Source organism: Oenanthe melanoleuca, chromosome 4A (assembly GCF_029582105.1).
Source record: "Oenanthe melanoleuca isolate GR-GAL-2019-014 chromosome 4A, OMel1.0, whole genome shotgun sequence".
Lineage (NCBI taxonomy): Eukaryota > Metazoa > Chordata > Aves > Passeriformes > Muscicapidae > Oenanthe > Oenanthe melanoleuca.
The window spans coordinates 10234306-10253942 of NC_079338.1; the positions used below are offsets into that span (position 1 = coordinate 10234306).

The 19637-nt window shown below is 43.5% G+C and overlaps 1 protein-coding gene across 2 annotated transcripts in view; it reads right to left on the reverse strand.

Annotated features, from left to right (window-relative positions):
• The window catches only part of GRIA3 (glutamate ionotropic receptor AMPA type subunit 3), a 143522-nt gene that overhangs the window by 17425 nt on the left and 106460 nt on the right, over nucleotides 1–19637 (reverse strand). The window contains exons 12-14 of one of the 2 annotated variants that reach the window (XM_056491538.1): nucleotides 16485–16683; nucleotides 2017–2264; nucleotides 1344–1458 (exon numbers count right to left, since the gene is read on the reverse strand). In XM_056491538.1, coding sequence (XP_056347513.1) covers nucleotides 1344–1458; nucleotides 2017–2264; nucleotides 16485–16683 — 562 coding nt within the window. The remainder of the gene's footprint in view (nucleotides 1–1343; nucleotides 1459–2016; nucleotides 2265–16484; nucleotides 16684–19637) is intronic. The other variant, XM_056491537.1, reaches the window with a different exon arrangement.

Sequence of the window (19637 nt, forward strand, 5' to 3'; positions counted from 1 at the left end):
TAGAAACTGGTTTGTAAGAAGAGTTTTCTCTCTTCAGAGAGCAGCATTAGACAATGAGGTGCTGGATCCCAGGAGGATATTAAACTTTTAATATACTGGCAAATATGACATAAAGGAATCTTCTGTGAAGGATGAGCAGCACAGCTAAAAAGCATAAAAAAGGTTGTGCTCATCTCCAGGCTGCTGCTGAGCACTGCAGACCTCCAGCTACTGAATCAATCCAAATTCAAGAGCTTTGCTTTCCTTTAATATTACACAGTGGCTTTTGCTAGCAGCAGACATGACTAGCTGAGCAATTTCCTATGTAGCCAACTGTATGCAACTCTTACTTTTTTATTATTAATAGATTGTAGCAGTAATTTGCAGTAATTGTCCGAAATTGCAGTTTACTATTATTATTGATTTTGGACCAAATCTGAAGTATTTTTATTGGAGACATTAGGAGTTATTGTTCCCTAAAGATCTCGTTTTATGAGATGTAGGAGTGTCACTATAAAAATGAATTTCAGTATTTTTAGTATAACAATGTCATTTAAATTAATTTTCTTGGTAACTCCTGCACCCAAGGTGACCAAGAGCATCCAGTCAACTCTACTTATAGCTTATCCAGGCTGGGTTAAAGACTGCAGAAACTGCCAGTCCTACAGGGCAAAGCTGGCAAGAGGAAAGCACACTAGTTAACATTTGCAATACATGAGCTCATTGAAGTGACTTTGTGAAGGTGCAGTACAGGCTGCCTGGAAGGCTGGGGGGAGCCTCAGCTCAGCTGAAGGCAGTGATAAGGTTGCCACTGCTGCCACTGGAGCCAGATTAGAGTCCACATCTGTATCAAAGGCATGTCAAACACAGATACAGGGCTCTTGCACAAAAGGTGACACTTGAATACTCAAAATTTCCAAAACTTCCCCAAAGGGGCAAAGGAAACAAGAGCTCTTTCACCTCCAGGTCTCTGCTGGCACAGCTGGTCCTGGCAAAAATAAGGTTCATAAACCTTGCCCTCAGTGACCAGAAGGTTGAGCTTCAAGGACAGTGACCAGAAGTGATCGTTGGTTTCTTGTACAGTGACCTCTCTGATTCATTCTGCCTAGGTCCCACCAACACTAGACTTTCTATCTGTTAGTTAAATAAGGTTTCCAAGCTTGAACAAACCCGCTGATGATATTAAATAAGACAGTTTCTTTGAAAGAGCTACTGAACAAGAAAATAGCTTTTTTCTCCCCACCACAATTAGTGAAACAGTTTTCATCTGCTTTCTTTTTGAGTTTTTTTCTTGAGAAGCAAAATAACAGCCTTGCCGATTACTCTTTGCTAAGGTACCCGATTGTGGTGACATTGAGGCTGACCTTGGAGTCACCTCCCCCGCTGCCGCACTCTCCTTTGTCGTACCACCATTTGTTTTTCAATTTGTCCAAGAGGCCTTGCTCATTCAGTTTTAATACTGCCAGGTTAACAGCATTTCTTGAAACGATAAAACATAACTTGTAAGAAAAAATGCACAAATGCTTAGGAAATCGTAACGTATAAAAAAAGGAGCACAAGAGGACAAATTGGCTAAAATTTCACAGAACGTGGAGCTATCAAAATGTCTGTACAGCAAATACAGGGTTAAATATTGGAAGGTGGCATGGAGGATAACATTTGCTCAAAACTGAAGTGTGCGGGATGGGGAAATTGTCTTTGAGAAAAAAAGTAACAAGAACACCACATCATGCAGTTAACATTCGTCACATATGGCAGGTTAACTTGGCTTTTACCATTTAAATTGAAAAAGCCATTGAACTGTAAAATTAAAACAGCAACAAACAATCAGAGAGGACAACACGAAGAGAACACAAAAAAATGGATGCATTAAATAAATGAAACCATAATTTACCGTCTTATTTAACTCCATGGAATATTGAAGATTTTAAACTTTTAAGTTACCTCAAAATCCACAAGAAAGAAAATGACAACACAATACATCAGGGTAGGTGGAATACTATAACAACATGGATATTGTTATATTATTCCACCCACCTTAATGCTGAGCCTTTGGGAGTTGCTACACCATAGCCCTTGGAATCCAGGTTGCCTCCAACTTTCATGGTGTCGCAGGGCTTGCGCTGCTCGATGTACTCGTTCATGGTGGACTCCAGCAGGAAGGCAAACTTCCCCTTGGACTTCCGCACCCTCGCCACCCCGTCCGCCGTCGTCTTGGTGAACACCGAGGGCTCGGCCGACTTCATGTACGACCACATTTTCTCATAGACAGCTATTTTTGATCTCTGGGAGAGATGAAAGGAGGGAAATGAAGAGTCATATTGGCAAGACCGAGCTTCTTGGGCCTAGCTGGCTTAGAGGTATAATGACACTCTGTAACTAAGGCTAACAGACAAAAAAGTCTGGAGGCTTTAGCTTGGAGAGAGATGTATTGGCCCCTGAACAAAGACCAAACAACAGAATGTTTGGGGAGGCAGAAGCACACCTCAGACATTTATTCTACTGATTGCTGAGTAACTGGCAGCCTCAGAATGAGCATCAGTGTGTGCCTGACCCAGCCCTGGCTCCTGTTCTGTGCTGGGTTTATCCACCCCGTGTGCTGCTCTGCTATTGAGCCAGGGGGAGGATGGGAAATCCCAGCTCATCCATCACGGCCAACAGATGCAAAAGGAGCCTCTTCTCTTCACACAAATCCTCAGCGTTGGTTTTTTTACAGTAACTACAGTTAGGAAGGGCTGGCATTTGTTTATTACAAGTTTTCAGCAAGGCAGGAGTGTGTTTTTCACAGTGGTGATGGCAGGCCTATGACACAGGAGATCATGACATTCTAGTGGCAGTCAATAGAGATGTTCAAACAAGGGATATAAATAGTAATTACAAAATATTTTATGAATCAATAATCAAATATCCAAAATTTGTTTTCCCATTTTCCTAAAAGACAGCAAATACAAATATTAGCAATAAGCTGAAAAAACTGCTGGTTAACTGCCTGTCACCAATCTATATTTTTTCCTGATTTCCCCATTTTGAGACTGAGCAAACCCTAACAGCACAGCATACAGGCTTTGTAAACCTGGAAATGTTGAGATATGTGTTACTTCCCCTCCTCACTCTTCTCCACCAGTAACATTTAAGCCACCCTCAGATCTTGAAACCACCTCCAGACTGTCAAGAATTTGTATCCTGGACTACCGGTTAAACTTTCCTGCTTGGTCAACAGCAGGCAGTAATGCCAACTGCATTTCTCCAGTCTAGAAATCCTAAGGATTTATATAAGGCTTTCAGTCCAAGTTGTGGGTACCTCAAATTTATTTCTCCTATTCCTTGCCAATTCCACAACCCTCCTTGCAGAATAGGAATGAAGCAGGCAGTAGCTAAATCTAGTTCAAATTTAGCAAACTTGTGGTGGAAGACTGCTAATGTCCCTCAGCTTGATGATTGAGACATGTTTCCTCCCCATTCAGGACAATTTAATGCATTTTGAATAATGTAATGCTTAACCAACCTCCAAGCACTTCACAGGGGTTAAGCCCTGCCTGCACTGCTCCTCAGATTAACATGCTCACCTGGTGTTGCTATGGTGGATAGAGAGGAGCATGGAGGGCACGATTTTATTTTATCCTTCCTGATGAACTGAAAACCAACTGAAAATGCAAACCAATTAAAATCAGCCCATCTGACAAGAGGAAATCAGAGAGACAACAATACAGCTCAGTTACAAGAGGGGCTGGCTGTGTGGTGGGTGTGAGAAACAAGCCAGAGACAGCATCTCCTGGCTAAAGAGGGGCTTTGTTTGCCCAGCATCAGGACAAAGAGGGATGTAAATGGGGTCTGGAATGGTCCCTATGCAGTTGAAAGAAGAAATCTGGATTTTCCTGACCTTCCCCTGCAACAGCAAACACTGGATAGCCTGGGATGAGGATGGTGGTGGCTCTGACGCTGAGTGGGGAGTGTGGCAGCTCAGCTCCTGGCAGGGAGTGCTGAGCCTCAGCTGACTGCAGGACCATGGATCCTGTCCAAGGAGGGAATCTCACTGGGGCTCAGGGCCAAGCACCCATGGGCTGGCAGCCAGAACACCCTGATAGCCACTTTATCACTGCCTGCTCCAGGTGCCCTCTGAGCACTGGCTTGGCACTCCTGCTTTTCCAACCACCCATTTAATGCACGTGGGCATTTCCTCATCTCCTGCCCTGCTGGGAGCTGCCCAGGACACTGCATGGCTCCCAGGATCCTGCCAGAGGGGCTGCAGGATTCCAGGGATACCAGAAATGCCGGGAGGTGGTGGCTGTCCCATCGCAGGGGCTGCCACCACCCTGTGCCCCGCGGGCAGCAGAGCAGGGTGACAGTCTGCACCGATGCAGTGCAGGCAGTGTCCCAGGCACTGCCCATGGCCAGCCTGCCAGCCCTTCTTGCACAGCTCTCTTGGGCAGAAAGGGAACATAAAACAGCCCAGCTGGCCAACACAGGGACTGCAGAGCAGTGGCAATCCTGGCGTGTCTTAGTTTCAAAGTTCTCTTCCCTACAACTTTCATCTTCTTTTAACATAAATAATACAAACACATCTGGCCATTTATACTTGCAAATAGGCACCCAAGGGACAAAAGGAAGGTAGAATTCTATCTTTACTCTTTATAGTTCTCAGCAAGCTGAAGTCATGTGCCTTTCAAATTGTGCATGAAGTATGTACACTTTTGCTTGTTTTCCTCTGCAGAGTGTGCCTTTAATTACTCAGATAAACCAGAATTTCGTTTACTTACAATCTTATAACTCACATGTTACCTGTCTGTAATAAGTTCTTTCATAATCTTCCCACCTGGCCTAACTACCTGAAAGCAGTGGCCAGTACATCTGTGCATTGTCAATAATCACAGTTATCTGATGAGTGCCAGCAGCATGCTCAGGGCTGCACATGGTCCAAACAAAGCATGTTCCTTGCTCCAAGGGCAAAGGGTTAATATCATCATTCATGTTTCAGAAAACCAAATTCTACAACTGAAAACCTGATCTCTTTTCAGCTTCAACAACCAGTCTAAACTTTATAGTCTGTTGCCTTCATTTAACTCTTCTGGATGATGTAGTTAAAAATCAGCTCCCATTTCTATATGGTCATTGCCCACCTCCTCTTCTGCCAAGCAGGATTTCAGACCTTGTTATTATCAAATTAACTAATTAAGAATAGCAGTCTGATCTAGTATAGACAAAAATTCAAGCTAGAAATGAACAAATCATGTGTTCACTGGGAAAGGTTAATCTAAAATGCATCAGGCTTGAGTTGGTTTTGGAGTACAATCTGACTGAGGATCCCAGGGGTCCTGAGAGAGAACCAGGGATGTGATGGGCCTTGACCACTGAGCCCTGCTTGGTTAGTGCTGCTTTTTACAGCCATTCACCCAAATTTATGATAAGGTGAGAATAATTACTCATGATGAGGCTTCTTGGAGAAAGGGACAGTGCCACCAGACGAGCTGTGACACTTGCACACGTGCTCAGCAATGCTTGAGGGCATTTTCTGCTCCTGGAGCCATATTTTAAACCTGCTTAATGCCATGAAACAACCAGTTGATTAAAACAGGTCAAAGATGCAATGGGATGAAATGACAGATGGTATTTTAGTAAATATTTTTTTTCCAATTTTCCAATTGCCTCAACAAAACCCAACCACCCCAGAAGCCCCTAAAAGACTTTCAGAAAAGAAAAATGCCTTTCCTAAATATAAAGCTCCAAATTCTGTGTTGAAAGAACATTCTAATCCATCTGTCCCCCTCTGCAGACATTCACACTGCCTCTCCCAGCCCCCCCAGGAGTCTGACACCCCTAAGAGGGGCCAGACAGCAGAAGCAACCACAGAGAAAGGATATATACTCCAAAGTAAGGCAAGGTCTGACAGATCTGCACTGTTGCTAAAGTTCAGTGGCAGTAAAACATTTTCCCTGTCAATAAAGTGTTACTTTTAAAGAGATCCTTAGGAAAAAAAAAAACAACATAAAAGCAAAGATTTAAGCCAATTCAAAGCCCATAACTGCAGTAACTCCCTATGCTCTGCACCTCCTATTTCTTTGATATTGCTCTCCAGAAGTCCGCCAGATGCATTTCTTCGGGGTTTCAAGGGGATATTATTATAATTTTTTTCTTAAAAGCCACATTTTCAGTGTTTCATCTAGGCCCTGAGACACATTAAAGTGTCTTTTCATTATTGCAGCCTTACTGCAGCTATAAATAGAACTGGTCTTTGCTTTGTCAATAATGCTGGCTTTTTATTTTTTCTTTATTGGGATATGTTTATGCAGAAGTATGAGCCACAAACACCACAGCCAAGGGTGCAGGCAGCTCCCTTGTGTCAGCAGAGACAGCAGCCCTCGTGCCAAGGACTCACTTCACTTGGCCTGTGACTAATCAGCACCTAAATACACGTTGCTTCTGGGTACCAATGCATTCATTTGAAAAGAAGATGCCAATTCAATCAGTCCACAATTTTAACACAGTCTTCCATTCTAATTCTCCTTGCTTTGATGTGTGGCTCCAGCAGTGAAATGAAAAATCAGCCAGTGTGTGGTAGCACCCAGAAGTGTGGCCAGTTGGGGCTGGGTGGGTGATACAGGCATGGGAAGGAGGCAAGTTTGCTTCTCAGCTGCAGCTATCTCTTCAATCCATCCAACAACAAAAAAACCACAAACGTGGCTCCAGCTGAGCTATACCTGATGCCCTGGTTTCACTTTTGCACATTCCAAAATCACCTAGAGATACCTAGCAAATCCCAGCACATCTTGGACAATTCCTTGACACTGGTTAAATTTAGCTCTAAAATATGAAGCCTTCTCCCAGTGACTGAATTCCCTTCCCCCTCTGCAGACACTTGTCTCACACTTCTGCTAAAAGTGACACTGTGTCACCTCCCCCACGACTGAGTAGGGGTGAAGCTGTTATGTTTAAAGGAAGCAACATTTCTCCTTTGTAGTTCAAGTATGTTATAGGGATGTCCTTTACCTATTTTAGAACGTTTAACTCTCCCTACCACCTCCTCCACAACCTGAAGGTCTTCTTCAAAATGTCTTCTTGTGCACCCTGTTGGGATATTTCATTCAAAATTACTAAAATGGTCCATAATTTCTTATGACAGGCATCAGAAAGTGATTTCCCAGCAGTCAAGCTCAAATTGTTCTCCTATAGTTGAGGGTTGTTGATCATCCAATCATGAGCCAAATTTACCCAAATAAATTTTATTTTAAAAATCCAGTTATATATTCTCTGCTTTATGCTTTAAAAAATTTTAGATTATACTGATGTTGATTCTTTTACCTCTGCCTTCAAAACTAAGAGTGATAAACAAAGTGTAGCAAAATAAAAAAGCATGCTGCAGCACACACATATAGGTAAGCAGAGACATCAATAAAAGTCCTAAAGCAGCAGACTTACCATTCTTCTCTGCTGCATGGGCCCTATAACTACATTATAGCTCCTTAACAAGGGAGATTTACAGCCCTTAAATCAGACAGATGTTGCTGATACAAAACACAAAGGTCCATGCTAAAATCAGTGCAGGTATTTAATCTGAATAATACATGCTGCCTTTATACAGATGTACACCTCACTTTGCATAGATGCACACCTCACTGGAATGAACTTGGGCAGTTAAGTGTGAACTGCAGCTTCATTATCATCACTCATAGCTTTTCCTCCACGTGTGCAATTAGCCCTTCTGCAGCATCTAATGAGTCCAGGAGCCTATGAACTATTTAAAAGCAAGCTACTAAACAGGAATGAACAAACTGCCAAGAGACTGCCTTGGTACCACTGCTGCTGCCTGGCTTGGGCCCCACTGATATCCACTGGATTTAGGCAGTTGATTGAACTTTTCATAAGGCAAATTGCAATGGAGTGGCATCACTGTATTTGCTGTTCAGATATGGCTTTGATTTTATGCCTTTCTAGTCCCCCCCAAGTCTGATGTTGTCATCCCTGGCACAGCTGCCTCTGGGGTAGTGAGGGGCACTGGTGGGAGCCCTCAGCCCAATCTCAGCCCTGGAGCACATGGAGGCCAGCCTAACAATGATGCTACATAAGAACATGATAAATATTATTAGTAGGGTCCCTCTGCCTGAGATTTCCAAGCTCTTTACTGAGAAGATAAAAATAGGTCTCATGAAGGCCAGAGGGCACCATTAGTCCCCTTTTCCCAGTGAGGACATGAAAGCAGAGATGTCATTTACTGAAGGTCATAGGGCAGAGTCTAATAGATCAATGTCACAGCTTTTAGCCACAGATAACTTGTGATGCCAGCAATTCACTTACCTATATGGACAGAAAAATCAATCCCATCATTACATGAACCTCTTGCTTTTATTACATTCTCGGCAGAAGAAAGTAGGTCAGGGCATTTTTTTTCTAGCAAGGCCAAACCCCAAGTCTACCAATCTCTACCCAAGGTTTATGAATTTGTGGGATGCCACAAAAAAGCAAAGTTCAAGCATGCACATGTAAACTACTCTGTTTGCAGGAATACACAAATCTTTGAGAGTGTATGCACACATGTAAAAGAAAGAGTGACCAGGTGACTAATAATATTTTGCTGCCAAGCATGTGATGGGAGACATTGTCATGTTGTTTGCTTGCTCAAATGATAACTTAGGCTTTAGAAATGTCATTTTTCTTTCCCAGTTGGAGCAAATGAAGCCCAGAAAGCAGAAGGATTTGCAAAATTCTGGGCTGCTGATTTTCTCTAGAATCCTCTATGTCAAGATGTCCCTGAGAGATGGGGAGTCCAGCAGGGGGCTGATGGAGGTGGTGATGGTGGGGAAGGACAGTCCACAGCAGTGCTGCCCACCCGAACAGCTGGGGAAGCAACCTGATAAAACCTCTCCAGGCTTCAGCCTGACACACACAGTGGCCTGATTACAAAAGTCTTACAGAAAGAATACAATATTTTAGGAGTTGTGTTTTGAGACTTTCTCCCTGTGTATCATGGTCCTTTTCAAAGTGAGACCTTTGGCAGCAGGAGGGTGATGTGCTGCAGCTGCTTTAACAGGCACCTTTCCTGCAGTGAGCTCTGCTCACACAAACAGACAGGCAGAGTCACTCCAGCTGCAACCAGACATTGCTGACATGTCAATAGCAATCTAAGCAGCAGAATGTAAATCAAGATTTTAAGACGTCCTTTCCTGGCACAACACTGAACTTCAGACTATTCTCATCTCCTCACTTTATTGCTGCCATCCATTCCTCATGTTGCAATGCTGATGGGGAAATTAAAATGAGAGTCTACACCAGAGACAAGCTGCCTTTGTAAACCCTCTGTGGCTCAGGGACAGAGACAGTGCTTGCCCCAAGGAAGCAGTGCCAGGGGGGTGACAAGGGCTGGGGGGCACATGCCAGCTGTGCTGTGTAAGCCTGTCTGTCAGTCTGTCTGTCTGTCTGCCCAGGGAACAGGGCAGCACACACTGGAGCTGGCCAGAGGGAGGCTTACGTCAGCCCTCAGGCTAAGGGGCACCTTTCCAGCAGTGACACACTCAGCAGAGCTGTCTTGTCTGGGACACTGAGCAGCACAACCAGCCCTGCTCTGGATTTGGCCCCAATGAATTAACAGAGAACAGCATTTCCAGCACATGATCTGAACACTGTCAGGTCTAATGAGTTTTCAGCTCCAGACAGAAAAGGCCAATATACAGGCAATGATGGAGAAATCCCAGTGGACTGCAATGAGGGGATGTTTCATATTCACATCATTAGAGTTTCTAAATCTTCATGTATTTTCTAACTATGCACTAGTAACAGCAGCAGTTACAGTAACTGTGAGACATTTATCAGCACCCATGTATTTTAAATTAATCTCTAATAAGCATGTACTAATGTGACACAGCAGCATTACATAAAGTAGTAGAGACTTGAAAAACCAGGGTCCTTGCTGTCTTGAGCAATGTCATTATCATTATTATAGAGCTGCTCTCCAAAAAGCAGAGCATTCAAACAGCAAGTGATTCTCCCCCAGGCACTTTCTGCTTCGCCTCTGTGGTACAGACACAGTTACAGCATTAACCCACAGAGAGCTGCTGTGCCACGGGCTGCAGCCCCTGTGTCCATCTCCCTGCAGCCCCTCTGTCCATCTCCCCACTGCAGCCCCTGTGTCCATCTCCCCACAGCCCCTCTGTGTCCATCTCCCCACTGCAGCCCCTGTGTCCATCTCCCCACAGCCCCTCTGTGTCCATCTCCCCACAGCCCTCTGTGTCCATCTCCCCACAGCCTGCAGCCCCTCTGTGTCCATCTCCCCACAGCCTGCAGCCCCTCTGTGTCCATCTCCCCACAGCCTGCAGTCCCTCTGTGTCCATCTCCCTGCAGCCCCTCTGTGTCCATCTCCCCACAGCCCTCTGTGTCCATCTCCCCACAGCCCCTCTGTGTCCATCTCCCCACAGCCCCTCTGTGTCCATCTCCCCACAGCCCTCTGTGTCCATCTCCCCACAGCCTGCAGCCCCTCTGTGTCCATCTCCCCTCTCTCTACCTGGCCCCAGAACCACAGCCCTGCTGTTACAGAGGGTGATTGCTGGGTGGTATGGAAGCAGAGGTGAGCTGGAAAGCCTAAACCGCAAACACAAGAGCTGATAGACAAATGCCATCTGTTGTTGAAGATAACTGAGAGACTTATTCAAATATTTGTTACTAAGTGTTGACTGAAAGCTTTGCTAACTCCTGGCTTGCCTGCTGAAATTAGTAAAATGCTTCAGCCACCTTAAGCCCAGCACCATTCAAATGCTTCCTTTCCAAGGAGTGGATGATGGATGAGCTGTTAATTTTAGTTCCTGTAAGGATACATTTTCCTCTCCAATCTATAGGCCTAAAGACATTAGATCACTTCATGGGAAACCATTTCTTTTGCAATTATGTCACATTTTATTTCCTGCTGCCTTTAAAACTGCCTGTTGGCCATGTGGCAGAAAGGAGGTTCAGGAGATTAAACGAACCCCACAAGCAGAGCATCTATCATCCGTGCAATGGATAGGCTCTGATCTCTCTGCACACATACAGTCACCTTTTAATATTTGTACACGCTCCCACCTATATCAAACACGAGGAGAGAGAAAATAAATGGGTGAATAAAATTTTCACACCTTCTGTGTTGAAAAACAGTTAAACTACAGCACTTCTAATGATTAACCACTGCCACATTGCATATCTCAGATCTGTAAAATGCATCTTTGAAGCTACCACTTTTCTGTGATGTTCTATTCTTTAAAGCCCATAAATACAATCACACTTCAATATTTTTGTCAGGAATTTGTTATGATGACTGTGTTGTTTTGCTCTATGTCAAGAACACAGTACTGCAAATCATAGTTTTATCCTAAGGCAAAACCAAAGCATTTGTATGACTGCTGTGCTAGAAACAAGTCCTTCATCTTCACTAGCAAAATAAATTCTGAAATTAAAAATCAAAGAGTTTAACTACAGATGAAACCCTTAGCTCTGCGTGCACAGAGTTCACAATGGTGTTTTTAATAGCCTCTAATGATGATCTCAACATCGTTTGATTGCACAGAATGCATAAAAATCATACAGCAGCTATGGGTGTATAACCCAAGGCTTCTCCCTACCTAAACTGCTTGCTTGTGGAATTTATTTCCCTCTCATCTTCACACAACCTTATCAACAGAGGAAAGCAATGAGCTCTTTAACTTATAACAGGGTGTGACACACTGGTGCTTCTGAACTCATTACAGTCATAATTCCTCACCCTCTCCTGAGGCTCTGGGATGGAGCTGAGCTCCTCCTTGGCTGCCTGACTGGCACTGGCCTCATCTGCTACAGTAAGAGACACCTGAATGGGGAATCCTCACTGCCAGCTGGAGGGGCAAGTGGCACTTGGCTCTTTCAAGCCAGGAGGGACCCACAGGTGCCACCACAGCCCCATCTCACACAGCCCAACACGAGGCTCTACTGAGGTGTGGGGGGCTGGGGGAGTCAGAGTTATCCCATGTGCTTTTAACCGAAGGAATTTAGAAGTCCTTTTGATGGGTTAAAGGAATGTTTTCTGTTCATTTCAATAGAATTTGGAGTTCATTTGTTCTTTTACTGTTCTTTCAGATAAATGTTCATTTTCTGTTTTGGTGCTAATCTGCCTGGTCTTTTTTTCTTTGCTTTATAACTAATTGTTTTCTATGTTGCCTTTAGTTTTACCAGCTAAACAATTTGGTACTTATGTTTCTTTTCAAGAGATTTCTCACCAGTCTCCTTCCCACTTACAGCTTTTTCTGGTAGCTTTTGCATGTCAAAGTACCTCTCCTCAGTATGGGCAACCAGAAAAGGAAAGCCTCTTGCCAGAGCATCTCATGCTTCTTTATTTGTCCCTGCTGAACTATTCTGATTTGATGAAACCAAGAAGAGACCAAAATGGGGAACATCTTAAGGGGCCATCCTTAGCATGACTTCCTGTTTCTTAAAAACTGTGGGTTTATATGTATTTGATGTATAAACAAAGTCCAGAAAGGACTCACATCTGAACCTGGTTTGCAAAGAGTCACTTTTTGAGGAAACTGATGAACCAACTGTAAGAGCTGGAACAACCATCATGCCCAAAGTATCTTTGGCCTTTTTATTGAAATTCCTAACAGATCTGGCAATTAATGACATTTCCAGGAGGAAAAATCTGGAACTGACTTCAGGGCAGCACGTTATTCTACCTGAGGCATTGGAGAGCCACTCAGCAGCTGAGTTGTTTGGCTGGGGACATCCTTAAACTTGTGCTGAGAAATACACAAATAAAAATTTCTACAATAAAATAACATTCATTTGAGATCTTTTCTCCTTAATTTAGTTAACAGTGATTAACTACACAAGTTCTCAGTGAAGTGTACTAGCAGGTCAACTGTGTTTGTCAAGCTCTTTTGCAGAAGCCACTTAATAGAGAAATCTACTATAAATTGAAAGAAACCACCATAAATTCAAGGGCAATTTATATTTCTAAATGTCTACAAACATGTTCTGCTTCTGCTGAAGTTCAAATACAGCCAAGTTTAGACAAGAATCACTAATTGGTTGTAAAGGTCATGCCTTTTGAATATATGCATATTGGAGGTGAAATGTATTAGACTGTGGTGTTATACTTAGGCTCAATGCTAAATTTGGATAAAATGGCATTATATTGATTTGATAAGCTGCTCAGATATGCTGAAACTTTAATTGAATGTATTATAAGATGTAAATTCTAATAGATACACCCTTAAAAGTAGCTCAGGGATTGAAACTTCTTTCTCATATAGGCCTTCATCAACCTTCAAGAAAGAGAAAGATGAATTTTGGAGTCCTTAATCTGAGACCATGTGTTAATAGATACCACAGGAGAGGTTCTTTCTTTTCCTTTTCAATATGGATGAGTGCCCTTTGAAAGCTAAAAGGGAATTGATGTAATCTATTGATTGCCATTTAAACGCCTTTATGAGCCAGTTAGTGCAAAATGTAAGATGCTTCTGAGCAGAAACAAGCAACAACCATGAGAATACAGGAAGGTTCCTCTGAGTCTTAGATATACTGGGAGGACAAACACCTTTATGCAGAGAATCACCAACAAGTGAGAAGTGTAAACAGTGTCTGCTGTGAAAGTGTCACAAGGTACCAGCTCTGGTTGGAATTGTGAGAGCAGTGCTGGAGCTGTGAGAGCAGTGCTGGCACTGTGAGAGCAGCAATGGTGTATCCAGCTTAACCCCCATAGCTGGGAGAGTGTCTACCTGGGAGACACTGAGATGTTTAGGGAAACCGCCAAGACTGGAAATAGGTCATGAGCTGGAGTCTGCCCAGGTCTGAAGTGGCTCAAAGTCATTACCATCTGTTCATCTGAATTGAGAGGCTGGTATCAGTCCAGTTTCAGGTATTCACACTGTAAAAAGAACCTTCCAAAGTGATCCTGTCTGGAAATGGGGCTGGCAGAAGGGAGCCGTGGCCTGGAGGTTTTAGAGGAGCTCCTTCTAACACATGCAGACACATGGTGGGGATCTGAACCTCACTTCATGTCATCCCTTCATGATGCATCAGGAGGCAATTTTTCCTTTCTACTGTCAGTCTGGCACCTTTCTCTGGCCAACAGCAGCCATTATAATCAATGTCTGATTAGTATCTTTGAGAAACATATTAGCCTTACAGCTCTAGAAAGAGATATACCCATACATACATACCCATTCTTAATGGGATCTTAGCGAGATTGTCCTGAACCTCCTGTGTGGAGCTATAAACCAAGTTACTCCTTTCTCACTAAGTAAATGATCATGAGCCATTCAGCTAACTGCTGTTTAAACCAGCAAAATGCTGGGAGCAAATGGGTGGAAGATACTCCCCTTACACAGGGGATAAGCATCACCCTGTACTCAGGAGAACTCACGGCTTTATCCAACTCAGAGCACTCTCACTCCCACTGATGCCTCTGGTAGCAGAGTGAAAAGAGATGCCAAGGGAGAACAAACACAGAGAGGTGCCATCTGTGCTGCAGGACCTCAGAAAGCAAGAGTCCTCTAAGTTATTTCAAGTTTCGGCCACCTTTACCATCTTATTAAGTAACTAATAAAGATTGTACAATGAAGAATTTATGTGAACACACGCATTTATTCTAAGACAAAGCTCCTGCCCCTTTCAAATCAACTGAAGAGACTCTAATTACAACACTTTCATGGATGCATCACTCTATTCAAATTAATTACTCTGCAAAAGTTAATACAACTGAAATTATGTTGTGTGCCTTGAGAATGCCAAAGAGAGAGAAGCACACTTAGGGCTCATTCTTCTTCCCACTTCGCCCATAAAGCCTCGCTCCACACTGCTGGGGCTCTGCTCTCGTCCATCCCATCCAACTCCTGTCCTGGCCTGATGGAGCTGGCAGCTCCTGACAGATCAGCTCATTACAGCCCTGCTTTTCCCAGCACCAGCAGGGAGACACAGCTCACCTCAAGATTACAGCAGCACAACCAAGCATTTGCACATTTACCAGACTTTGTATCCTTTCACATGAAACACTCACTCCTTTGATCTCTCCATGAGAAGGGGTTTCCTTCTCGTGTCAAACTATTAAGAAATGAAGAAACATGCCCATACAATCCCTCTTCCTATATGAACTATAACAAGATAGTCAAAGAAGGCATTTTCCCCCCCAAGACCAGTATAGTGATGATAAACAGCACCAATATTTCTAAACAAGTTGTGCTACCTCTTTTGACAGGTTCACTCAACTTATTTTTGCTGTAGAGATAATACTGCCTTGGGTTGATAATTAAGCAGAAAAAAATTTTTATACACTAATGTCACCCTTACAAGGTCATTGTTCATCTCACAGGATTTTAACACAAACAGAAGCTGTTGTAATGTACCTACTACCAGAGTTAATTAAGAACCACTGAGTATCTCTTTTGATATAAAGACATTACAGGCAGAATGCAAAAGCTTCACAAAACACCTTTGCATTCCCTTTCAGGTTTACATCAGATGTCTATGTACATGTATGTGTGAGTGCAGTCATGTATTGAAATCTTATGTAAATTCAAGGAGCCCTGAGTATTTCTCCAAAGAGCACTCAGTATTTCATCAGCCTAGAGCAGCAAGAGGTTTTTTGTCTCCCTCCTCCTTCCTGCTCACACCTGGCCAGTATCCATGGCAGTAATTAGTCCTGCAGCACTGACCACTCTTCTATACAAAAAAAAGGTGTTGGTTTGAATGGCATCTGATTGGCAGTGTTCAGAGAGAACCAAGAGCTCCCTGAAAGGCCTGAGCATTCCAGTTCACCATTGGAAAGAAATATGAACTTTTCAGGATGACTTAAAAGTGTCTCTTTTCAGAGACATAAAAGTGGACTGAGATCATACTTAGAGCTCCTAATGCCTCTCACCAAACTCTCTGCAGTTCAGCCCGTGGCTTGGCGAGATGACAAAGAAAGGATGATCTTAAATAAAAGTGTGCACCTGCCCCTACCCCCAAATGTTGCAAACCATGTGTCTCCCCTAACCAAGGTGAAAAACAACCAGAGTTCTGGGGTGCAAAATTTTTATCTGGCTGTCAGATACAGCCACAGCCAGACACCGGCGAGCAATGAAGGCACAACAGTGGCAGCAATCAATACTCCACCAGGAATGAGCAGCACAGCCTCCCATCCCCCTTCATTCTGGCTAGTGAGCACAATGAGGGATGGCATTACTGCCTGCCAGCTGGGCATGCACAGCAAGTAGGTCAAGAGCATCACTCCTTGCAAGAGTTTTCGCTGCTAAATATTGTGCCAACGACTGCATTATTGCTCATCAGACCAAAGCTCTGAAACTGGTGTTACAAAACCCTTCCTGTGACAGCAGAGGTCAGGTTTTCCATTTTCAGATGTTTCAGGTTAAGCAAAACCACCCATTTTTGATACAATGCCTTTTGATATTAAAATCTGCACTCAGGCCTGTCCTGCTTGCACAAAGCAGCTTTCACCAGGACAGCTATTGCAGCTGGGTAAAATCAAACAACTGAAACCCACAAATTAGGCACTTAAAGGAGATTTAACTTACTCTAAAGAATTCTTTGGTTGAGCCTGAATCCAAAGTGCCATAGGCTATTTCAGTTTGTTTAGCCAGGTCCTCTGCACTCTCTATGGGTGAAACCATCCTTTCCACAGTAAGGAAGGCAGCGAGATTAGCAGTGTAGGAAGAGATAATGATGAGAGTGAAGAACCACCAGACTCCTCCAACAATTCGCCCTGAGAGAGATCTATGGAAAAACACACATCATTAAACTGCTTTGAAGACAATCCTTGATTTTTTTTCTTTCTTCCCTGAAGAGAAATTCACATGCACAACCCTTTTGTCCAGATCTTCAAGGTATCTGTGAACAGGTGGACTGTGAGGTGGACTCCTGATAACCTTCCTCAGGAGTGAAAAATCAGTGCACACCTTGTCTTACCTGGTGCAACTCTTTTTGTAGTCTTTCAGGGAAAACAAGAGATAATTCATTTCAGGAGAGGAACAAGCTCTCCTGACTTCCACAAATCCTTTGCTGGACAAGGCTTTTGCCAGAAGATTTCTGTTGCCTCTGCATGCCTAGTCCTTCCCTGTGCTGGATATGCTGGGATATGCCAGCATCATGTCCCTTTGCCCAGGACACAAATGCACCTTTTACTGCATCCACTCCCAAAATATAACATACAGTAAACTGCAAAAAGAGATCTGAGTAAACATTCAAAAGAATGTACCAAAAATGATCCAGTATCCTTCTCTCATCATAACCTAGCAGGAATTACAAACTGAATCTGCATATTGAAGTGACGAGAGAGGCTGGTTTGGTTTACATTTTATGCTAATTAAACTTTCCAAGTTGCACTGTTCCAAGTCAAGCATATCCCTGCTTTATAAGCACCAGAGCAACAGATAAGGAAACAGAAAAAAAAATGTGTTTTGTTTTTGTTGCAGTCTTTGGTTTTTTGTTTTTTTTTAAAGGGATTCCACAAGGACTTAAGAAAAAGCTTATTTGCAAAGATGTAATTACAAAATGCCTAATGGTCAGAAGGTCTGGACCCTGTCAGCAAGAGCTCTTGATGCTTTACAACAATTTAACATCAGCCTCAAAGAATTTGATCTGGGCTGAAGGATGGCAGTGACACATCTCTCAGCTGGGTGGGCAATTTCATTGCCATGTACATTGCTTCTTCAAATACAGCATGTTGAGCAAGAAACATTTGAAGTGCTGAGACAAAGCTATTTCATGTTTTCCCTTAGCTCTACTGGTATCAATGGAGGAAGAATCAATCCCAGACATGTGTGTGGAACCTGTGTGCTGTAGTCCTCAGTTTGTGTGAAGAAAAGAAATAGAAAACTCTTACCTGTTTAATTGTTTCCTTCAAGCCCCTCAGTGCCATCCCCAGACAGTGGGTACAAGTTGTCCTACCAACAGATGGAGATAGGCAAAACCCAAAAGTCTCATGATGTGCCCCCAACCCACCCACACAGGGGGGTTTGCTGGTAAAGTGCCCAGTCTTGGCCAGAGCCTGAGATTGCCTGAGCCATTAAAAAAATGCCATTAAATTATTCAGGAAAAAAAAAAAAAAAAAAAAAAAAAAAAAAAAAGAAGAAAGAAAAAAACATATTCATCCAACATTAAAGATCACAACAAATTAAAAAATCACCAACACAATAAAAACAGAGAGCTCAATCTGGAATATGTGAGAGTAATGTGGAGAAAGGTAAAGCACCACTGCCCTCCACTCTACTCTGCCCAAGGAGCTAAAGAGCAGCTTCCACTGAGAGGGCAGATGAAGGCTGGTTCCTCAGAGGAGGCACACATCCACCAGATCACCCACAAGTGGAGGAGGCCTCCCTGCCTTTCTTGAGGGCCTCCCAAGAGGACAAAAGACTTCCAAGTTTCAGCATGGGCTGTGCAGACGTTCTGCTCACTAATACTAACATAAGAGTTGCTGCAAAGGGAATTTGCAGCAATATAAATACAGAATAATGCCTTAAGTGAAGGAATCTATCTACCTTACTCTACGTTCTTTGCAGGTATCATGTGAGTGGGATTTTACAGATGGCTGCAGCCCTTTTTGGCCAGCTTCCTTAACAGGCAGGGTCTTGGCTTTAGCTATTTGGTAAAACTTGATACCGTCTTACTTGGGCTGACACAATTTTCTCCAACTATAAATCAGCACCCGCTGAACTTGTCACATAAGGTTCCTTTGGAGCCTGTGGAGAAAAAGAGAAGAGCCTGACACTCTCAGAAAGAGATTTATCTCACTTGCTGTAGTGTGGGATACATCTAAAGCTGTCCATCTGTCTCATGACTTCGGAGGGAACCAAGATGCCTCACTAAAATCCACCGTCTATTGCTCTCAGACGGCTCCGTCAGGTGAAACTCATCCTTCTTTAGCTCCTTTTCTCACTACACACATCTTCAGAGAAGGCCTGGAGTTGAACTTCTCCTCCTTGCAGTGAGTGATGTGGACCACTTCAGAGCCAGACTGAGGAGGAGTTTGGCTAGCAGGTCCAGCAGATGAAACATCTACTTCCCTACAGCAGGACAAGCTTTAGCTGGAGTTTCCAGATTCCCAAGACCCTCTTGCTTTAAGGTAGGTGAACTTGAAATAGGAAGATGAAAAAAAGACTTATCAGGGTGTGCTGATAAATTCAGTGGAAGCGTTGGGAATAAAACAGTATGTGTTCATTTTCCCTACAGTTTCCCATACTTGCATTGGTAGCTGCCCCTTCTGTTGGTAGGACAGATGGGTTGCTAGGATGGAGATCTGCAGAAGACAAGTGTTTTCCAAACCAGCGAAACCTCAAGCTCCCATTGCTTCAACAATAAAAGGTTTGTGCCAGGCTGCATGTTCAGATAGCATCCTACACACTGAGAAAGGTAAAAATACCTCACCCCAGAGGTCTGGCAACCTGCATGAACCAAGTCAGATAGACACAGACAAAGACCTGAGAGGCAGGAGAAGATGGGAACGGGGGGAGCCCTTGACAAAAAAGGCGCTTGCCGAGGGTCTTACGTGCAAGAGAGGGGTCTTGCTAGATGGGGGCTATGGTTGTTCTCAGAAGAGTTGAGGTCACTTCAAAGAAAACTGGATGTCACTAGAGTTGTTTCTTCCAGAGTCTTCCAATGAGCACAGAAAGAAGGATTAAACAGCAGCTACTACCGAGCAGTCTGGGCTGACAGAGCTTGGTGTCACTTGG